General features: G+C 35.2%; 1 protein-coding gene and 1 pseudogene across 10 annotated transcripts; one reads left to right on the top strand and one right to left on the bottom strand.

Annotated features, from left to right (window-relative positions):
* Window positions 1-57: 57 nt before the first annotated feature.
* On the bottom strand, window positions 58-11,853 carry LOC111298452 (ubinuclein-1-like). Of its 9 annotated transcripts, none has more exons than XM_089758346.1 (16): window positions 11,208-11,853; window positions 10,842-10,928; window positions 10,663-10,755; window positions 10,442-10,518; window positions 9,722-9,960; window positions 9,354-9,622; window positions 8,701-8,800; window positions 8,501-8,610; window positions 8,289-8,372; window positions 7,458-7,583; window positions 6,846-6,980; window positions 6,692-6,739; window positions 5,999-6,100; window positions 3,982-5,515; window positions 1,809-1,910; window positions 58-576 (listed from the first exon to the last, which is right to left on the bottom strand). In XM_089758346.1, exons 1-14 carry the CDS (start codon window positions 11,481-11,483, stop codon window positions 5,045-5,047), a joined length of 2,217 nt encoding a protein of 738 aa, XP_089614472.1. In that variant the 5' UTR covers window positions 11,484-11,853; the 3' UTR covers window positions 58-576; window positions 1,809-1,910; window positions 3,982-5,044. The 9 variants fall into 9 exon arrangements, with proteins under 9 accessions (XP_089614472.1, XP_022748922.1, XP_022748907.1 ...); XM_022893187.2 differs by having other exon boundaries at window positions 8,289-8,375; XM_022893172.2 differs by having other exon boundaries at window positions 9,354-9,960.
* Window positions 11,854-12,003: 150 nt separating this feature from the next.
* LOC111299991 (PLASTID TRANSCRIPTIONALLY ACTIVE protein 6, chloroplastic-like) lies at window positions 12,004-15,975 on the top strand (annotated as a pseudogene). Its single transcript, XR_016340910.1, has 6 exons — window positions 12,004-12,636; window positions 12,792-12,860; window positions 13,135-13,238; window positions 14,637-14,756; window positions 15,197-15,286; window positions 15,370-15,975. The product of XR_016340910.1 is annotated as a PLASTID TRANSCRIPTIONALLY ACTIVE protein 6, chloroplastic-like (transcript).
* Window positions 15,976-17,969: the final 1,994 nt, after the last annotated feature.

A 17,969-nucleotide genomic window follows, 5' to 3' on the forward strand; every position in this document is an offset into this window, starting at 1 on the left:
TTCTCTTATTAAGTTGCAGAAATATATGATACAAAACTACCAGAAAGACATACGTAATTGATCATGCAATGACAAATTATAGCTTTAATACAACACATTTGATGATTAGATTCTTTCACCAAAAAGAAATGATCAGATCTTTTTTTTTTCCTTATTTCAAATTCGTGCCGTGTCCTAACTGACAGTGTTTGTACAATTTAAGGGTGAAAATTGACATGGACAAGCCTATGTTGGTAATGAATAACATCCACTATTTGTATATTAAACATTTTTTACTTTTTCCCATTTAGATTTGTACAGCCATTTACATGAAGCTTCATTATCCTACCTTGAGGATGAAGAAACTTGCTACCCAATGTCAGAGGCAAGGCCTTACAGGGCTTTTTGATCCATTCTCTCATTCGAGTTTAGGCAGCGAATCAAGCAGTGGAGCCAATCACATGTTTGATCAGATTTATTGACAGTTGGGAGGGGGTGCTGGCTCATAGATATTCTGACAGAATGTCCTCGTGAGAGTTGCTGCCTTCTCTTCCCATCAAAAGAAACCCAAGCGTTACTCCAAGCATCATCAGGAATCTGTGAAGCCACAAACAACGATATTTCAATGCTTTATATAATGTACCTAAAAGAATTTGGTAAACTGCAAGGTTTTTTCAAAAGACAGGCAATGAAATCTCCTTCAGATACAGATACTGTGATGTCATCTTTGAAGAACTCTCAGACTTAAAATGCAATTTCAGTTTGTTTAGCTTCATTCACACAATTTTTGTTTTATCCCCTTAAGCAAAAAATGCCCTTAGCTTGTGCAAAAGAAACCCACAACTCTCTACCCGACTATAACCTTTATAACAAAGATGAGAACAAGTATCAGAAATACAACCTCATTTGTGTATATTGAAGTGTTTACTTATGTTAAGCTAATTGAGTTTTAACATGGAATATAGCTATTAATAAGAGCATTACTTAGAAGGGCTGACAAAGTAACATCAAATGAGCATATTTGGTGCAATATGACCCCCCCCCCCCCCCCCAAAAAAAAAACAAAACAAAAAAAAAACCAATTGAGCTCTCAAAATTGGAAGACCATCCAATAACAGCAGAAAGTTAAACACCATCTTTTCTCTGTTTAATTCTCTATTAAAACACCTCATTTTAAATTATTTGCAACATCCAAGAAAATGAAAAAATAGTTACAAGCAAGAGTCCAACTGGCCAATTGATGGTTTGTCAGGCAAGACTCTACAGCAACTAAACAAACAGGCAGGCAACTTCCAGCCAGGTACAGCACAGAAACAATTTTTTTCTCATATGCCAATGATAAATAACAAGTTTAAACAGGGGGTTGCGACCAGTAACATAGAAATCTTCAAATAATATAGCAAAGATTGGATAACGCCAAATCCTTGAAAAACACCACAAACCTTTCACATGAAGGTTAGAAGAGCTGACTCCAATGCCCATGCATACACATTACCACACCCACACCTATGTAATGTAGATAACATACAGTCACTAAGAGGATTAATATACCAAGCAAATCAAAGAATTTAAATTTATTCTTCCCTTGTTAGTATTCAACGAGCACTTAGCCATAATGCATAAGAACAAGCTAATGAACTTTTTCTAATATAGCACATGAGAAATTGATTGGAAAAATAAAACATGAACCCAGTTTGACTAATTAAAGCAAAAATAATATACTAGTTTAAGACAAAGCATAAAAGAATTCCACTACGTTCTTATTAGATGGGAAAAAAAGGGGTCTAGAATAAAATATGCGTAGTCTTTTCATATGTGAATAATTTTACCTTCAATTTAAGCCTTGCAGAATCTGGAAGTATAACTGATCTAAATGAGAGGGAATGTGGGCAGATAGGTGTAAAAAGCATACAAGGAACATTTGGATGAACCTGCATTAGCAACAGTCATTATTTACAGAATAACCACGATAGCCAAAATAGCATGTATAGAATAAACCTATGTGAAAAACTGATTCCTAACCAGATTTGATTAGGTGCCATTCATTTAGTATTTTGGTTGTTTCCTAAATAAAAAGGATTTGGCTCATTGATCAAATTCTTACTTGGTAGTTTCTATTTATTGTTAGAAGATTTTTAGGTGATTTGTTATTATCTTTAGGATATCATGGGATTTGCCAAATTTGATGTTTTAGCTATATATATATATATATATATATATATTTTCTTTCTATCTTTCTATCTACACCCTGGCCAACAACATAGAAACCTACTCCAACATAGAGAATACGTCTGCAATATTTGAGATCAAAAGCACTCTACATGACCTGCAGCAAGGAAACTCCTCTATCATGGAATATTTTAATTTCTTAACTCATTATTAGCAGCAATTAGATATCTTTGAAGAAATAGCATGGAAGTACCTTGACGATAACCAGCAATACAAGAAAATAGTGGAGAATGACCGAGTTTATAAGTTTCTACTTGGTCTAAACAAGAGCCTTGATGATGTTCGTGAAAGAATTTTTAGCATCAAGCCATTACCCAGCATCCAAGAAGTTTTCTTTGAGGTCCGTTGAGAAAAAAGTAGAAGGAAAGTGATGTTAGGGACATCATGCAATCCACAAGAGACAGAAAATTCAGCCTTTGCTGTACAAAGACCAAAATCCTACCAAGGTGGTGAAAATCAACAGAAGAAAGGTAACAGATCTTGGTATGACTACTATTAGAAGGCAGGGCACACACGAGAAAATTGTTGGCAAATCCATGGGAAACCTACTGACTACAAACCACGTTCTACTCAAAATCGAGAGAGTCATGAGCATTTTGCCACCACCGAGACAACTCCAACACTCCCGGAATCAATCCCGTTCAATAAAGAGCAGTTGAAACTCCTTTAGAAAATTGTTTAGCAATCTCTTCAGAACACTGAGTCAGTTGTAAGCACAGCGTCTGTTGCAAAAAATGGTAACTCTCTCAATGCACTACTTGTGTAAAGTGGATCAAGATCTTGGATTGTTTATTCAAGTACATTAGACCAAATGACCGGTGATGCATCGGTGTTCCATGAATACATCACCATATACTGAAAACCTCATAGTTCGAATACCAAATGGGTCACTTTTCCGAGTAGCCAAGACAAGTTCAATCATTATTTCAAAAGACATAACACTTGACTCTGTTATTCATGTCCCTAATTTAGATTGCAACTTTCTGTCTATTAGTAAAATTACGAGAGATCTTAATTGTGTTACTAAATTTCTTTCTAACATTAGTGAAATTCAGGGCTTGGATTCAGGGAAGAAGATTGGCAATGCTAGGATGTGTGCTAGACTCTATCTCCTTAGAGATAAAGAATCTAAGAGATAATCATGGAAGAGTGCATGTTCGGTTTCATCTTCTAGTAAGAGTAAAGAAAATACAATCATGTCATGGCACTATCATTTAAGACATCCAAATTTCTTATATTTAATATTAAAAATGTAAAGACTTTTATCTAATTTGAATCTAGATATTAGTATTGTCCTTATAATTTTTTTTTTTTTTGTTTAACCTATCGTTTTATGTTTTTATTGAATTTGAGCGGAGTCAATACAAAAAAATTACACAAATTTTACAACTATATACATATAATTGTAATTTTTTTTTAATTTGAGTGGGGTTGAGGGAATTCCCTTCTTCAATTCCATTCTTCAATTGTGTGATTCAATTGCTTAGCCAAAGAAAATCTCAACAAAGATATCCCTTTACCAGAAAAACCAGTTCTACAGCATCTCAACAAGAATTGATACACAGAAAAGCACAACGCACACATTGACATTTGAGCTCGCCATAGAGGGATTGACTCACATAGCATGGCTAAATCTCCTAAGTCCACACCAGCGAAACAATGTGATAGCAAATCAAGCATATAGTTCAAAGGAATTAATTAAATGAAATAAAGACATTTAAAAATAATTTCAAATATTTTGCAAAATGAAAATGGCGGCAAAAAGGAGTTTACGTGATCGATGGGAGAGATGACGTGGAAATCATCGGGGGCGTTTCGAGAAGGCTCACAACAGAGGAAGACTTGGGCTCCGCTATCCTTGAGAAAGCCGTGAAGTTTGTCGAAGACTTGAGGAAGGACCAAGTTTCGTGGCATCAACACATCTTGAACGCCTTCGTCTTAGTCATCATCATCTTTTTTTCTCTCTTCCTCAACCTCTATATCTGGAATTTTTTTTTTTTTTTCAAGGTAAGTTAGGTTTTGTGGAGTTAGAGAGAGGTAGTCCGTTTGTATGAGGGAAGCTTTATGGGAAAGGAAGAAGTGGGAATGGAAAAACGCGGCAGGGTCTGGGTCTTATATAGTATGGGCCAAAATGGATCGTTTGTATGGGGCTTTTCTGTTTTGGTTAATGGGATAGTTACTAGGCCAGTCCATGGTTTGGATCAGACGGCTCTTACAAGTTTGCAATTTCTTTTATAAATCCTTTCCTAGTAATTTTCTCCTCGTGAAGAAAAAAATATTTCAAAAATAAAATCTTAAATACACTAAAATATTTAAAAAATAAAACCTTAAATACACTAACCCGATGTAAAAAATACACTAACTGGATATGTAAAAAATATTTTTATAATCACACAAACCGTATTACCAAATAAAAAATTAAAATTTTCCTTATTTTTAGCAAGGAAAAATAAAAAGAAAAGGAAAAAAAACACCCGCATAACGAATAAGATCTAGGGGTTAATTTATTATGTTTGCAAATGATCTAAAGGCAAACAGAAAAATTCCAGCTGGAAAAAGGGTTCCCTAGAAAATACATTCGCAATAGAATATTACAACCTTATTGCTATCTCCTATTTAACATAGAACTCTTAACTGCAAGAGAAAGAACATGTAATTACAAAAATGGTACTACCAGATAAGGTGACAAATCAGTAGGTCTGAAGACTCTGAACGAATGAAACGATAAAGAAAAGTAAAATTAAAAAGGTAAGAATGAGTAGGGAAGGAGAACAAAAAAAAAATGGGTAAGCACTTATCAGTTTATGATGAGAACTCCTAAATGGACGACATTATGTTAGCTTGACTGCTCGAACATTGTAGCAGTTTGCGGAAGGTTTGATTTCGGGGCAAGATTCAAAAGCTGCTTCGTGGACTTGTGCCTGTCGTTACCCTGTTGCAGATTTAACTTCTCTGGACGGAAATGAGTTTCATCCAACTCCATTTCAGGCTTCCTTTTTACCTTTCTCTTTGGCATTGAACCATCCGCCACCTTTATTTCATCCATGGCATTGCTTGAAATGCCCTTTAACTTCTCCTGTTTTAGTATGTCCAAACTGGAACCAGTTGCTGAGGGACTGGGAATCCGGACAGCAGCTGTTGTTGTGCTTGAAATTGACTTATTAGTTGAAGGCAAAACCTGACAATCGAAGTCAGTAGCTGACCTCTCTTGCATCTGCTGTGGCTGTGCCCTTGAGGCAGACTCCACTCGAACACTCTCCTCCAATCTTGGTGCCAACATCTCTTTCCTCTTGATTTTCTCTAGATCCTTTTAGAAAGGACAAAAATGAACACAAATAAGCAAACAGCAATCAAACTGAGAGAAATCAATGAAAAGAAGACATGTACTTATCTACAGCCAAATGGCAACTATGTCATCTCATCTCACTTGCTGCTCAGAATGGGAACCAACAAACAATACAAGAAGAGACCCATTAATGAATATATCACCAAAAATAGAGAACATGGCCAAGTAAAACACCCAGCATCCACTCAATACTGGTTCATCTGAAACCCTAAGAATAATCAAAAACATGGGCTAGGTTGCTGTGCCAGTAAATGTTTGGATAAGAAAGGTTTTTGATTGCCAAGCCTAAGGAAGCTTCAAATCTCATAATTATATAAAAATTGTGAAGATCGATTAATCCAGTCTGCAGAAGACCAACCAATTAATTTGAAAACATACACACACCAATAAATAAAGTATATACACCAACACGAGGGCAAAAAGCAGGGAAGCAATATTACTAACCTTACGTCTATTGTACCTTGCTCTCCGTCTTTCCTTTGCCCTACATATTGCATGTTTAATCTCATGGTTGTCCATCATACCATTTGGCCACAGCTGGGCAAGCTGTTCACAGATGGACTCCAAATATAAGATAATTATTTAACAGAAAAAATAAAACCATAATTGAGCATTAAGAACAATAATCAAGAGATTCATCACCAATAAATTAACGCAAAAGGAACATGACCAAAACAAAGAATAAGAGATCTGTTCAAGGTAGCAGCAAGAAATGAGCTCAAGAAGAACACCATAGAATTGATTCAAATTATTTGAAAAAAAATAATAATGATAATATAGGACAAATTTATGGAATTCTGTTCAGCAAAGCATTTTAAGGCATGTTTTTAGTTATAAAAAGGGATGATGCAGTTGAAGGGGAAGAGAATGCAACTGTACAAGGATAGGATACAAAATTAGAAGAGAAATAAGGGTAGACAGAAGAGAGAAGGTGGGTAGAAGAGAAAGAGACATAGCAGTCTCATGCACTCCTCTCATCCAAATGGCAAGAGAGTGATACTATCAAAACCTATCACTAAACAATAACTGCAGAGACATATTTGGCCACCTTCATGAACACCTATGCCAGCAATATAGAGATTTTCATTATCACTACAGTAACTGTGGGGGTAGAGAAAGAAATGGTAAGTGCCCAACCTCTACATAAAGCTTTCTGATTTGTGGACCTGCATCTTCATCCAATCCCTACAACCATTAAACAATAAAAAAGCAAAGATAAGATTCATTAAGAAGAAGATTTCCCCGAAAGAGATGAAGTTTTCTCAAAAGTCATGCTAGGACATATGATTACATCAACATAGAGGTCATAAAGATCACAAATCTTGTTCTCCAATGATGCGTCCATGCTAAATTTCCTTCTAAAAACTCTTTCTTCGGAATCAATTTCTTGAAAATCACCAGAAGCTCTGGCGTGTGGCTCCAATATCTGAAACACAATTATGCATTTTTCATTAAGAGCAGCAAAATTTTCTAAATTTAATTGATAATATAGAGTACTAACCATGAACAAGATGAAAGACCATGATCTTATATACCAAGATGAAGGGAAGAAAAGAGAAAACAAGGAGAAAAATAGTCATGGAATCTACAATGGAGTATTTAAACTAAACAATCCACATGATAGAAAGAAGGGAGATAAAATGAAGTACAATAGCATAGGGCGAGAAGGTGAGAAAAGGCATATTTTAACAGAAGTGCAGGCCCTATGTGTAGGAAAGAAATTTTGCCCTTGCTCATAAGCAAAGCAGAATGAAGACTGCATTTCATTATAGAGAGTAAAAAAAAAGATAAAAGACTGTTGAATCAGGAGAAACTAAGAGAGGAAACAGAAATTAAATAAAATAGAAATTAGAAAAGTGAGAGGGCGAGAGAGAGAGAGAGAGAGAGAGAGAGTAAAACAAACCTTTATCTCAAAAGAAGGAATTCTTGTCTTTATCATCTCAATGACTTCCTTCTTTATCTGTTGAAATTTAGCGTCTTTTTCTTGCTTTGCTGACACACCCGTACTAATCATGACTTTGAGGTTCCTCTGCATCAATATTCATAGATTTGTATTACAAAGATGATCCAAATTGGTAGAACGAGTTTAATAGAAAGGATCATCGAGAGCAAACAAGAGGATTTAGTCTATCATAGAGGAAAAAAAAAAAAAGAGAAGAGTAATGCACAAAAGTTTTACATACTTTTGCCCTGTTCCATTAATTCTTTAAACAGTTCTGCATTTCAAAGGATAAAGATGACAAACCAGAGGAATCTCTTCTAAAAGTAAGAAAACTTGTCACATATTTGACATCCACCAAACAGTCCTCATGTGGTATGGTTCTACAATAGGCTTCCAAATGAACTTGGATTATAACTACAAGCAAAACATGCTTCAAGATCTCACAAATTTGATTGCATGATTCAACACCCAAAATACATGCACTAGGTTACATTACAAAGCCACAATAATTGCAGTTATAATGATCGCTAGTCCAACATATAGCGTACCAACTTTTCTTCATTGAACAAAAAGAAACTACATCATGCGAATTAAAAGCAAAAGCCATGTCAATAGAAAAGGTAGATTTAACAGAAAGTATTTCTAGATTTGTGAGTTATTGGTATGTTGGCATGCAATCATAACATGACAACATTCCAAACCCTTTTAAATTTGATCTAGTAAAGGCAAAATATTGGAATTGCAATTGAAAATTGGTGGGGGTCATACTCATCCATAGACAAGGAAAGATACCTTAAGTGTTCTTAGCTGCATTAAATGACCAAGGATGCTCATAAGACGATTTAGTAACTCCTTAGAAACTTTCCCGTGGCTTGCCTGCTACAAACATAAAAGTAAAAATAAAAAACTTAATCTTTATCTTAAGGCATCACGCAATTGAAACAAATGACAGTTGGAAAATGAGTTATTTTACAGGACATAAAGTGTTAATAAAAGTCCCATACCGCTAATCTAGCAACTTTAGCGAGCTTGAGCTTTATTTCTCTAGGCAATCTCCTCTTAATCCCCTGGGATGAAGTATCAACATCTTGACTTTCAATAGCAGGTGGCCTTGCTGTGATATTTTAGACAGGGAGGAAAAAGAATATATATTTAAAAGGAACTATCCATAATTGCATTGTACAAGATACATATTTACACTTACATTCCGCAACCATCTTCTCTAGCTCCCTAATAGCCTTTTCAAGCATGGAAGTTTTGGGCCTAAGAGTGGAGCCATCCTTTTTCGGCATGTGTGAAGATTTCTGCATGATATATTACACAAAATCAAAATCAATATGATAGCATTAATATCTAATGCAAAAGTAGTTGCTCACATCTCTCTGATAAGCGATAATTTGGGACAAAGCAGGAACCTCTCTAATACCTTGCACTACATGCACATGCACACACACTAAAAAAGAGAGGTCTATGGGTCCCTTGAGCTTTCCAGGGTGTTTTCAGTAGTCCACATACTGTTCAAATGAAATTTGAGGGAATATAACAACTGTTTCAATTGTCTCTATCTCTATCTCTGTCTCCATCTCTAATTGCGAAGCACTATTCTTGCAGTCAAAGCAGATGTCATGTGAATCTATGTTCGAGCTTTTATTACTGTAACACACACACAACCATGGAACTCCTAGTGTTTTCAGATATTGTAGGCTGTCATTAAAAGAACCCTGTCTTCATGTCAAAACTCAAACTAGGTTATGCAGCTACTAATTATGACTAACAAGTTATTAACCAGCCAATGGAAACTGAGAAATGGAACAAATTATCAAAAAAAAAAGTTGAAGATTAAATACAATAACTTACTGCTGAATGCATAGCATGTTTGCCATCAGAAACATTAATGTCTGGCAGTTCATGGATACCATTCTTTTCTTTAGGCCGAACCGATTGTTCTAGCTCATGAAAATTGCTGATTGGTTTTCCATGTTGGGATTTGGATTGTGCATAAGCATTTTTATCATGGTATTTCTGATGCAAAACATCAAAGGATCCAATTGCATCTTTCAGTTTGTTATTGACAACATTTTTTGGCTGCAGAAATCCCGTCTTCGACTTTTCAATATCCTTCACATCTGCCAAATGTACAGAAGAATCACCATTCGGAACTTTTAAATATGAAGAAGAATCCAATGCTTGTCTTATCTCAGAAGATTTCTTCTTGGAAGAATCACCAGAAACTGATAATTGATTCTGAGACTTTACATCCCCATATTGTTCGTTTAATGCAGTCAAATTCAGAGAAGAACTAGAATTATTCTTCCCAAGAGATGGTTCAGCCGCCCCTGCAGTCATCTTTGCTGCTTTTACATGATTTGGCACACTACCATCGTCATCCTCACCAGGAGGTTTTGCAGCATCTTTTCTTCGCCTTTTCTTGGGCTGCTGGTTAGGTATCACAGAAGATTCATTTCTTGAAAAAGAAGGAAAAGATATTAGTAAAGGGAAATTGGAAGAAATCAACTAATAATGAACTTTCAACATGAAAAAGCATATAACTTGATTAGGTAAATTAAAGATAAATCAAGTAACCTAGCTTTATCCACATTGCATTGAGAAAAGAATGATAAAATAAATACGATATAAGGTTACTTTAGACAAGACGAGCAATGCGTCATTGACAACCACTACAGTAGCAATGTTCATGATATCAGGAATTAAAGTTGCAAGCCTAGCTGCGCATCCAATTATATTTTGGTCCACAAGACAAATGTGTACCAATTTAAGGGAAAATAATACATAAATCAACCTAGCTTTAACTGATATGAGATGTATGGTTGCTTCTGGTATGTCATAGAATACATATGAATAGCAATCTAAACAGGATCATTACTACAGCTTTGTCACCAACCAACGGAGAAGAAGCAGGATGGAAACGGTTCAAAGAAACTCACATTCTTTCCAACTTTCCCCTATTAACAAAGAATCCATCATGTTTTATGGCTGAATCATCAACTTCAAAATACTCATCCTGCAGAACAAGCAACAAAGCAACATTATAAAGCAATAAAAATACATTACGTGATCCTTGTTACATGAAGAATAGCACCAACTACCATCAGCATAAAACCAATATAGACTGGCTAAAAATAGAAATAATAGATTTACTACTAACCAGCTCGGCATCATCAATAAAAGAGTCTTCTGTATCATACTGATCATCATCTGGAGTTTCATTCAGTTCCTCCTCATCACTGCTATCTTTACCCTGAGAAAGAATTACACTTCACATTAACATAAACAATTCAAAGTGCAGCTCAAAATGATCGCAAACACAATAAAACATACAAATACCATGTAAAGACGTTCAATCTTCTCAATTACAGCACTGAAACGATTTGGAGGTGGTTCATGTTTCGCTTCTTTTTCAGCTGCTTGTCCCTGGATAATGTCAAGCATGCTTAAGGATGGCCGAAAAGGAAAAAGCAAGTACCAGATCTTCTTTCACTTTCCCTCATTTTCTTGGCAGCCAAACAATACTAACACATTCAAATATACCCAAAAATTCAAAGCACAATTTCTTAAATCAAGCGCCACAAAACTACGAAGTCAAACTTCATGTAAGCATGCATATAAAAAACATGCATAAAATAAATAACTAAATTTAAAAGTTAAACAATGCAACTACGTATAAATAAGGATTGAAGAAGCGGCCCTTACAGGGGCGATGCAAGACTGGAGATTAGGGTGGGCAATAGGAGGTGGTTCAGGTGCAGGCACCGCCACCACAGCCGCGGCAGCGGCGGAAGATCCATTGGCCCGGTTGGCGTCTTTGACAAACTTCCTCCAAGAAACATACGTGGTCTCTCCTGGTCGGAGCTCAACCGTGAAAACCTGCCGGTCACCAGCCTTAATCACCTTCGGAGCAACCACTCCCGAGGGCTGACCACCACCACCACTTACGGCTCCTCCACCACCACCACTCTTATCTTCCATCAAGAATTCCGGGTCGGGTCACCCAATTGTTACTCCTAGGGTTAATTAAAACAGAAGAATATTCAAGAACCAGTAAAAGAAGGCTCTAATTTGAGACCTAGAATATTGGGGAATTTGATTGGGAAATAGAGTGAGAAGAGAATTGCGCGGGATAAAGAAAAACGATTTCCTTTTAGCAGGGGTTTTTTTCCGTTTTTCTCTTTTTTTTTTGGGGGGGGGGGGGGGGGGGGCTTATGTGTGGATTATTAAAAAAATTTAATGGTCTTTTTAGGGTTTAATCTTCTTGCGGTTTTCTTTTCCCGATCAAATTCAGACGCGAAACGGGAGAAGGGAAAAGCCGAAAAGGGTCGGTCTGTCTTGGGTTGCATTCGAAAAGATCACGAGAGTCCATCCAGATCGGTTAAAGCCTGTGGTTCGATTTTTTGGGACCGGGGCTCTAATTCACATGGTCCAGGAGCGTGGGCTAGAGCTGTCGGCCTGGTTGAAAACATTGATATTGCCTTTATTTATGCTATTATCGGACATTATTGAGAGACATTTCTCACAGGCAAACAATTTATTCAACGTGTAAAGGGAGGAAAAATAGATTTTTTTAGGATACTTCTTGTTTCAAAAATCTAATCCAAAGTTTCAATCCTATCCCCCTCCATGACCACCACCTCCTTCAACACGGCCACGCTCTTTCTCTCCTCTCCATTATTCTCCCCTAAATAGTCTTCCTCCCTCTTCCTCACCCACTCCCTCCTTCCCTTCCCTTTTCTCAAACCCAAACCCCTCCACTTCCCCTTAATCCCAATCCTTAAACCCACCCTTCCTCGTCCGGGTCGAAGACAGCGACGCTGATGCCGGAGGACCCGATGACTACGACATGGACGAATAAATAAGTCGAAGAAGTCGACAACAAGAAAACTTCGACGTTGAATACGGCCCTTTAGACGCCGCCTCTGCTGCTACCGCTTCTTCTACTACTGTTGACGTGGACATAGCAGTTATTGAAAGCAAGAGCTTCGTGCCGACTCAAGGGTGGGACTGGGAGATGGTGGTGGATTATAGGATAAATGAGGAGGAGTTTCATAAGATTAGCTTGTTGGATTGTGATTTCTTTATTCGGAAGCCGCCTGACCCGGATAATGATGTTTATGATTTCAGGGAGGTTAGTGGCTTTTTCTTTTTTTTTGTGGTTTAAGGGAATTTCTGCTTTTTTTTGTCTGCACTTGAATTGTTGTTTCTGGTCTTTTGTGTTACTTTTGCTGGGTTTTTGGACTTGTTATGTGATTTTGTTCTTATTTTTTATATGGTTTTCCTTAGATGTATGTTACTCCACCGGATATGGATGTGTATTCCATTCCCGAGGTTCTGGCTCCAATGCCTCAAAAGGTAGTGTAATTGTTGATTTTTTATTTTTGGGTTTTATTACTAGTTTTTCTAAGACGACATTTCTGGTTCCTTATCTAAAGTCAATGCAGCTATAATGCTCCGATGAGAAAGAATAATGTGGCTGTAATGTGTTATAGATTTGAATCATGTATAATACTCTTTCTGTCTCATTTTATTTGTTCATGGTAACAGCTAGTCAAATTGACATTCTTTAAGTTGATCTTTTGATTTGTTTTCATTAATCGGGTCAACTCTGTTTATCTCAAAATTACAGTACATTCGCTGTGGAAAGAATGATTATGGCTGCTACAATGTTGCAGAACCACCCATTGATGTACCTCGAGATCCACTTGATAATCTGAGAGAGTGGTCAAGAAGGTATGACTTATCTATTGCCACATGTTTTGCCATTGTTAACATGTGAATCCAAATACTCTTCTAGTTTTCACTCTCCCTCTCCCTGAATCCACTCCTTCCTCCAGCAAACTTGACCATTCCAAGATGAACATGTGTTTCATACAAGTGTATCTTTCTGATCTGGTTTGTAGTCTGAATTACGTTATGGGTTTCTATTCTTTAACTCTTTTTTATTATGATTCAAGAGTATTTGATGTTGTTAATTTCATTTAGTTTGATATATCCTACGTATATGCCTCTTCTTCCTCAGTAAACCTATGAGAGAACTCCATAATTTGCTTTTGCTTCAGATTTAGTGATATTAAAATAAAATAATCCTGCCTTTTAGATTTTATGCTTTATAAACGCCTGAGATTGTAATATTGCTGAAGGGTGACACTTTTTTTTCTTAAAAAAAGAATTAAAAGTAAAATTGCTAAAGGATGGGATTGGGTACCACATAAGATGTCCTTGCATGTATTCCTAGAAGTATGAATTGACGTGTAATTTTTCCTCTTTTAAGTTTCCTACAAGTCTGATGCCTACCTTTGCAGACATTAGCTCTGTTCTTGATTAGTAGGTTAGAGGATCGCCCTGTTGAAGGGCTGGCAGTCATCGGTAGACTCTTTTCCATGCAATTGTCAGGTTGTTGCTTCCCTTTAGGAAATTTAGTTATATCCGTCTTTCCTGTTCTCTGTAAGCAGCTCCAACCTCATCTTTGGTTAATTTAGCGCTACAAATGCTCAATCATTATGTGGGATTAGCATGTGCTGCTATATGCAATCTCACTTGTGTAACGTATCTTCCAATGCCATTTCCATGCATGATAAAAACTTTCTAAATGCTTATCAATTAAGATTGAGAATTCCTTTTGTGCATAAGATTAAACAACTTTAGAGATTTGACCTAGAGAGAGCTAAAATCCCAACTATTGCCCTACTTTTTGTGTTTGTCAATTGCGGCCTACCTTGTTGTTTGAACCTTGTTGAATAAATAAGTTAGTATGCTCTTTAAAGCTATGCTATAATTATGATTTAGGATTAATTGAGAAAAAGAAAGAAAAACTTTGTATAAAACAGACATGCCAGAAGAACTGTGAAATAAGAATAAAGCAATAGAAGAAGAAAGAAAAATGGGTGCAAGCTGATGCTGGTATGCAAATTACAAATGCCAATGAAGTCTTAATTTAGCCTTGGTATGATAGCAAAACAAGGATATGAATGAGATGGACAAATTACAGAATTTAGGAATTCTGAATAATTAAAACTCTTCCTCTCATTGGCCATTTCATTGAAATATGGCTGTTATCTCAATCGGAGGGGGTAAAGATCATTGATTTTCTTTGAGCAATATTATGAGCTGGCTTCTTTTTTATTGCAGGTTTTTTTGGCAAAACATTACAGGAACCGAAGGTTGGGCAACCCAAAGTTTGTTCTAGACTTTGAGGAGATATATGTGATTGACTCAAAGACCAAGTCAATTACCAGAGCAAAAGTTTTGGTACGAAATTTTGTAATTAAATCTCTTTAAATACTCTTCTATTGCACACAAGGCTACAATATGGCTCATGCCTTCCATTCCCTTTTTAGTAACTTTCTTGTTTAGATAAGTTCTTTTTGGCTTTGTGGATTCAAATAGGAAATATTCCTCATTTTTTATGATGCTTTAGATAGTAAGGGTGAGATGCAGTTTTGTTCTTTGCTTGAGCCTGCTGCAGAACCTTTTTCAATTACAACTTGAACATTAGAACCTATCTAACAATGACTGCTGCTTCAAGCAAAAAAAAAAGAAAAAGAAGAAGAAGAAGAGCAGCAAGTAGCAGCAACTTGATTTGACAATATATTGTTTCTAAATTTCTTCTAGCTAAATGTAATATTTAAATTGGTAAATAGTGCTTAATTATTGATTTACCATGTCTTAATTATTGATTCTTTATGTAGGTCATAGTTCCAGGAGGAAGAAACCAGGATAGAAAGAGCGACCTACTTGTTGTACGTGCTAATGGAAACTCCTTCAAAATAATTCATGCAGTGACTACCCATGCCCCGTCTCACTTTCTTGAGTTGCCTTGCCTGTTTTGTGTTACCTAATTTAATTTTCTATATGCTTCCAGAGTGAAAGAGATGACCCAACAACTGTAATAGAAAAGGAAGAGTGGGTCAAGACCAGAGAAGACATGGAAAGACATCTCAGAAAGCTACGAGACTTCAGCATTTCAAATTGGTTCTAATCCAATGACATAATTTAGAGGCTGCTTCATGAGGATAATCATGCAACCAGTCCACATTGTCTGGATGTGTCAGCATGTAGGAAATTGAAGTTTCAACTTGCAAAACAAAAATTGACAATTGAGGGCAAAAATCACTTCCTTCACCATTGCTCCTGGCTAAAGCTCAAAATTATGAATGTTCTTGGCATTATCTGGGCACTTGCCCCATTCAAATTTGTTGTATGTTGTAGCTAAGAGAACTCACAATTACTTCTCTTGTTATATAATTAGCGGTTAATTACTTCTATCAATTGGTCTTCTCACTTGAAAAATCTTCCAGCTCAAAATTCGTTTAATAACATTTCTGCCTTAAAAAGGTAGGCCTCTGAAACTCTAGTTTGGCTGTGCCCCATTATATTTTGGTGTGTTACCTTCTTAGTTACAATATACCTGTCTTAATCCAGTAATGTACATGTGAATAATAACACAATTTTAGCGCTTTTTAAACAAGTATTGCTTGAGTTTGATTTGTCTAGCTCAATTTCTTTTGTTTGATTACTATAGTTATAATGGATGTCTTCTGGGAGGCTTTATGTTTTTATCAGAATTATTTCTAGTACTATATCTCTTCAGTGATGCTTTGGCAATGATTTTCCTTATTGCATATTAGTATAGATGGTGAGTGAGTATTTGGCATGATTGTTGTGGCTTGATACTAGTTTGAGAGTTTGGTAAATAAGTTGAGTTTATTTCACTTAATTTTGTTTTTGTATTTGTATTTGTTTTTTTTTTTTGTCAAATTTCACTTGTTTTAGTATTGATGCTTTCTCAAATTACATCTATTTTAAATCTTTTTGTGAGTTCACTTGTATAATAGTATTATGTAACTGGCACAGCCATAACTTGGTAGAAAACTATGGTTTAGTCGATATTATGTTTACTTGGATGTTCTGCAGTTGCAATTTGTTTCAGCAGCAGAAGTGATTATAATGCTGATATCCTGCCATATCTGTTGACAGATAAACAAATTGCTCGAGAGCTTATTAGATGATTGTACACTTTATTTTTTTCAAATGAGTTCTTTTGCTATATTTTGCAGATTGGTTTGTATCTGTACTGGTTCTAGAGATTAAATAGTTTTGTGTTTGGCTGTTGTTTTTTACTTGTGACATTTCTTTTTAAAGAACTTGTTTTGATGTTAATTAGTTGTCTCTGGTTTTTCTTCTCATGGAGCATCGTCCCTTCCTGCTGCTTTGGGACATTGCCATGGTTGTTGCTTTGGGACACTGCTATGTTGGGCTAATCCTAATTAGGGAATTGGTGCAATATTATGGGACATTGAAATTAATTCAAAGAATATCAGAGTCAAATAGAGTTTTCTTTAACATATTTTATGTTAGAAATTGTAGTAGTTAAAAATTAAAAAAATAAATAAATAAAAATAAACATAAGATTTGCGTAATTTCTATTAATCTGTAAGATATGTTGGTGATGATTTACAGTGAGATACAAAGTATAATATAACCATGCTTTCAAAACCATCCTTTTAATTACACTCAAAGCTCATCTACACTCAAAATAAATGGATTAATTGTATAGTAATAAAAATATAATATACTGATAGAATTGTAACGTGGTTTTAATTTTTAAAAAAAAATTTTTAATTTCAAAATCATGTATGTCACAAGCAAACACTATTTTAGAGTTTTTCAAGATAAATTTTCTTAGTTTCTTAAACTTTAACAAATTCCCTAGCTTTAATTTTTCTAAAAAAGGATTTAAATTGCAAAATCTTCGCAAAACTTTTGTCTGCGAGTGTTAAGGACTAGACCCAAAGTTTGAAGGACAAATTCGTGAAGAAACTCCAATTTGACTAAATTTATAAACAAACAAATTAAATAAACTAATATAAAATTGGACTAAATTTACTTGCAGTGGGACTTGACTCGTGAAATCTAAAGGTTCCTTAATCCTTATCAGCAAGCCTTTGTCCTTGAGCGCCTAAGCTTTATTGGCAATTGGTTTGAAACTATTAACTTGTAATAGATTTATTTCTAGCAGAGAAGGAAAAAACTGTGAAAATAGTTGAAATTTTGAATGTAAATAATACATTGTCACTTTATCATTAATTTATTTTTATTTTGTTTGAATCTTAATTATTTAAAGCAAATGAGAAGATAAATTACAATTTATTTTATTCCAAAACATATGCAAAAAAATACAAAGAGAATATGAATTTGTACACATATATTAACTGAATACAAAAAATAAAGTTTGATTACAATTAATTAATTAATTAAAATAAATATATATAATTTACAATGCAAAATTATTTCATTTTTATTTTTATAAAAAATTATTAAATAAAAATATAACTGAATAATAATGATTTAAATATTAAATAATATAGTATAATTATTTATATTCAAAGTAGTGTATACGGTATATTATAAACTTTGTGTTATTACGGTATAACATCCCAATATTATAATGTATATTGGATG

Source organism: Durio zibethinus, chromosome 3 (genome assembly GCF_047325235.1).
Source record: "Durio zibethinus cultivar Kanyao isolate XHJ-2024 chromosome 3, ASM4732523v1, whole genome shotgun sequence".
NCBI classification, from domain to species: Eukaryota; Viridiplantae; Streptophyta; class Magnoliopsida; order Malvales; family Malvaceae; genus Durio; species Durio zibethinus.